Genomic DNA, 5291 nt, shown 5'->3' with positions numbered 1-5291 from the left:
TATCTTCAAGGTCCTATTGAAAGACTCTGTGAAGTTGTTGTGTGTATCAGAACAACACGAACCTATCTGGAAAAATGCCCTGCACCAAGTAGAACGATCCTTCTTCATAAGTTCTTCAGCTGCTAGCGGATCAAACTTTTTGAAAACGTCCAAACTCCTCTCATAGTCACCCTCGTTGTAGCTACTTGCAATGCGCCAGAAGAGAGGCTTTAGTTTATCAGACTTATGATTCTTCTTCAGATTAGAGTAGATGTGCCTAGCACAAGCTCTATGTTCAGCTCTTGGCAACTCGACAGCAACTCCATGAATCAATCCCCTATGCTGATCTGATATGATTGTCACAACATCACCCTCGCCTAAACCCAAATGAATCTTCAACCTGTGAATGAACCATTGCCAATTATCATTGCTCTCAGAGTCGACCACAGCCCATGCTATTGGGTATATCTGGTTATTGGGATCCCTTCCTATCGCGGTAAGAATCAGTCCTTGTAGAGAGCTGTGCTTGAGGAATGTCCCATCTAATCCAATAACCGGCCTGCAATACTCCTTCCATGCCACGCGGATTTTGTCAAAACAGATATACATGGAGTGGAATGCTTTCGCTCCATTTGGTTTCGTTGTTGTATTGATCTCTATTTTGCTATCAGGATTTGAGCTGCATTTAAAAAAAATAAACCATTTAGTCATAAGAACACTTAACCATAAACAATATTAAGAAAGTTTAAAATTAAAAAATGTTACCGTAATAGTTCCATCTCATAGTCTCTTAGCCTTGCAAAATGTTCATTGCATTCGGCCTGTAGCTTATCAAGAACAATACGCCTAGCAATCTTTGCCTGCTCGGGGGAGATAATGATGTTGTACTTCTCCCTAAACTCTTCTCTAATCATTGGAGCACTCATTTCAGGTTCCTTCCTGATTTTCTCCAACATAACTTCAGCAATGGCAGGGCTTTTGATGAGTTTACACTTACCTGTGGGATGGCAAGTATGTGTGTTAACGTACACTTTCACCATCCATTTATGAATGGGTCTCTCTACTGAGCAGTATATACGCCACACACAACCTCTACCACTGCATTTAGCACCAATCTTTGTCTTCTCCCATCTGTCATAGACTACATTTCTTCTTGACTGCAGAATATACTTGATCACTTGCTTCTTGAACTCTTCACCACTGTAAAAGGTCTGCCTAAGACTATAAACGCCATCTAATTCACCCCTATTAGCCATCCTCTCAGCTTGTTCCTCTTCATCATCAGATGACTGTTCCGTGTCAGGATATACCTCATCATCGTCTACAATCTCATCCTCATAGTTCTCATCCCTAAACATCTCAAGATCCTCTTCAAAATTTCTGTCAAGATCCTCTTCATCATCAGATTTATCACTCGCTTGATACTCATCTTCACTCTCTTCTGCTTCATCATCACCATCAACCTCGTCGTTTTGTAGCTCAGCATCAACCTCTTTACCATCAACCTCGTCATTTTGTAGCTCAGTCCTTGCAGCCTCTTTACCATTAACCTCGTCATTCTGTAGCTCAGCATCAACCTCGTCGTCTTCACTAGTTTCAGGTTTCTCTATGAAGACATCAAGTTCCCCATAATAACGACCATTAGAAGCCATCCTCTTTTTGTTTTTCTCTCCATTCTCAAGCAACTCCTTCTTCTCTGAGATATCCTCATACGGTAACTTGTACCACATTCTCCCCACACTAACTTTTAGAACCATGATCTTCAGGAATTCTTCAAAAACTTCATCACCATTGACTTCGAACTGATCCATAAAACCATCGACATAATATAGCTTCCCATCTTCATCATATTTGAACACACCGGAATGGAAGCAATTAATCTTCACCGGGATTGAATCGCTGTTGCCATTAAAATAGCATTAGAACATGGTAAAGCCATCAATTGATTCTAATAATCAAAGTAAACAAGCAAGGGTTCTTACCTCATTGTCGCCTTGTTTCTTCGATTAGCTCATCCGGATTCCAATTCACTCATATTTAATCGATAACACCAAACCCCTCTCTGTCTCTTTCTCTCTGTTTTGAAGGATGAACCCTAGATTTCAAAATGAAATCGATTTGGGGGAGGAAGTAGTTAAGTCTGGGTCGGGTTTTTTGTTTGGTTCGGGTCGGAGTTTAACTTTAATTAATTACGCTCTGACCCCAATTATTTTAACTAAAATCAATTGAACCTCGTTATGATGTTGGCACCATATTTTTATTAACGTCGTATATGTGGCATGTATTTATCATATACATTGTGTAGTTATCGACACATTTATATAGTCTGGATGGTTTGCACCATATTATAGTATACATGGTGTAGCTGAGAAACTTTTTTCCTTTATACTATTAGAAGAAACGACAATTTTTGCCCCCCCCCCCCTAAATATTTTTATAAATAAAAATGCTTATTCAAAAGAAAATTGTTTCGATTAAAAAGAAGTTATAAAATATTCCTTATATATTAAAAGAAAAGCATTGTAATAAATGCATTCACACTATAATAGACACGTGGCAACCTCACAATGATTTGATAATAAATATGTTAACGCGTTTACACTATATTTATAAATGTGCTTACACTATATATTTCGTATTTTTTTAATATAAAACTCACATGCATGGTTCCAATAAAACTTTGGATTTTTCGGTTTGAATCAAAACAAATAACGAATCAAAAACTAAACTAAACTATATATATATATATATATATATATTATTTTTGTTGTTTACGGATAAAGTTGGGCAAAATATTTATAAATTTTGATTTGATTCGTTATCCGTTTTGATTTGAACCAAAAAAATATGGATATCCGTAACTCTACGAAGCAAATCAAATACTAAAATACAATATAAAAAAAAACAAAAAAAAAATACCTATATTTTTAGGAACGGATATCTAATTCGATCTGTTATATGCATATATATACATATATGTTATATATATTATAGTTTATATAAGTTTCACAATATTTTTAATGAATTAAATTTATTATATTAGGTATTAAAATTTAAAAAGTTAAATAATATTTTATTTTTGTAATAAAATGCTATTATTAAAATTTTCAATTATTTTTAAAATTTTATTTTATTTACGGATCAAATCGGATATTCTTAAAATTCTAAATCATTTCGGATATCAGAGTCACCGACTATCCAGGTGGCTAAAGATTGAATCGACATGAATGCCTCCAAATACTCGAATATTCGATCTGTGTCCACCTCTATTTACGGATATAATTTATTTTTCTTTATATGAAAAAAATTCACTAATGTCAAGGCCTTTTTAATTTTTAATTAATTTTAATTTTATGTTTTATGTATTATTTTGAACAAAAATATCATTTAATATTAATCAACAATATCTTTATATATTTGTCAACTATTTTTATATACTTTTACGTGCACATACATCTGCACCTTGATGTGACCACCTTGTGACTAAGTATTTACCACAACTGAAGTATCTATTTTTTTTTTAAGTTGAAATATTTTTTTCTTAATGCTTCACTACTGACCAAATTGTAGTGAAATGATTTGTCTTAATAATTTTTTTTTTTTTCTTGAACTATTATCCGTTTACAAACTATGATATGAAACCATTGGTTCGACATAACGACTATCTAAAATTCATAACATGAAAATAAATAAATAATAGTAATTTTTTCTGAAAAAACTAAAAACTCAAACATTCTAACCGAATAAGCCAAAATAAATATTAATTTAAAATAATAGTTATATTTTAGGAGATTAAAAACCAAAAAATAACTTAAAACCGAACCAATATCCAGATTAAATAGATTTAATGTGTTTTTATTAAAAATAATGAAACTAATAATCACATTCTGCGTAAGGCGCGGATTATTACCCAGTAGTACGCGTAAGATAGAGACACTGACTTTTGGTCTATAATTGGCAATTTGCGTTTCCTTTTTGTCGTTTGATTAATCCATCCTAACTACCCTATATTATTTTTTTATAATATCCAGATCCTGATCTGCTTCCGATTATGTTTATTATAATGAAGCTAACGTTTTTTAAACATCTGTGAGTATTATAAGAGGGAGAAGAGGACAATCGGAAAATCAGAACTGACGGGAAAACCCCGATGTGTAGAGATCCTATAGAGATCCACCAGGGCTTTCTCATACTCAAACTCTATAGAGATCCTATTCAAAAATAAACAAAGCCCCTTTTGATAATAAGAAGTAATATATATATATATATTTTCTAATAAAATATTGTTATATTAGGTGTTTTACCCGCACATACAAACTTATCTTTTTATGAATATTTATTAGTTTATATTTTATTAATTCAAAAATCATCATGATAAGTTTTTTATTTATGTTTAAAAAAATTAAATCGAACATCAAATTATTTATATACGACAAAGAATTTTATTTGCATGAAAAAGTTTTCCATTAAAATGTATTTTTATTGTTGTATTGAAATTTTAAAAAACTCACATATTAATTTTTTTAAAAAAAATATCTTTATATAAATGTTTTTTTATTAATATTTAATTATAAATTGTTATATATCTTAATTTTTAACCCTTATAATAGAAAATAATATTTAAAGATAACAATACAATATATAAGAAATATCTTAATTTTAAATTTAATATTATTAATAAAAGTTTGTTTTTAATTATATATAAAAATTCATTAAGAATATAAACGATATTAGACACTCTAAATTTTAACGTGGGAGCTCCGCTATAAAAAACCACTTCGCTAATAATAGTATAGAAAAATATTTTTAAATTCTTTGCCAATTTTTTTTCACAAATTATCACATTGAGTGACTTTGATTGTTCTAAAAATTTTATCTTAAAAATAGATAATTCATTATATCTTATGTGATATATGTTTTTTTGAAATTAAAAGAAATTATTCCTCAAGGGGAATTGAACCCGTGACCAAAGCTTCATTTGTTACAAAGGTAAACCACTAGATCACTTACGATTCTGTTGAAACGTATACATACTAATAGTTATTATTATTAAACTTCTAAATCATCTTCTCCCAACCTAAAATCCCTAATTATTTTCTGAATCTAATAAAACCCAAATTGTTGCTTCTCAAAACCTAAGACATAGACATATCAACCGAAGACATAGAAGTCCGTAGCTCGTGTAACACCTAAAGAAAGTCTTCAACTCTAGTTTGAAAGGAGTAATGAGTGTATCAACCTAAGGATGAATAGAGACAGTGATGAGCTCGAAGATTTAGCCCAAAAGCTCAAGCAAGATCACTACCTCACCA

General features: G+C 31.3%; 1 protein-coding gene across 1 annotated transcript in view; it reads right to left on the bottom strand.

Moving 5' to 3' along the window:
- The window catches only part of LOC106297921, a 2658-nt gene extending 692 nt beyond the window's left edge, over positions 1–1966 (bottom strand). Inside the window, exons 1-3 of the mRNA XM_013734057.1 lie at positions 1962–1966; positions 745–1878; positions 63–658 (exon numbers count right to left, since the gene is read on the bottom strand). Coding sequence (XP_013589511.1) covers positions 63–658; positions 745–1878; positions 1962–1966 — 1735 coding nt within the window. The remainder of the gene's footprint in view (positions 1–62; positions 659–744; positions 1879–1961) is intronic.
- Positions 1967–5291: the final 3325 nt, after the last annotated feature.

Source organism: Brassica oleracea, chromosome C6 (assembly GCF_000695525.1).
Source record: "Brassica oleracea var. oleracea cultivar TO1000 chromosome C6, BOL, whole genome shotgun sequence".
Lineage (NCBI taxonomy): Eukaryota > Viridiplantae > Streptophyta > Magnoliopsida > Brassicales > Brassicaceae > Brassica > Brassica oleracea.
The sequence above is the reverse complement of the archived record's forward strand: the minus strand, read 5'-3'. Positions and strand labels throughout refer to the sequence as shown.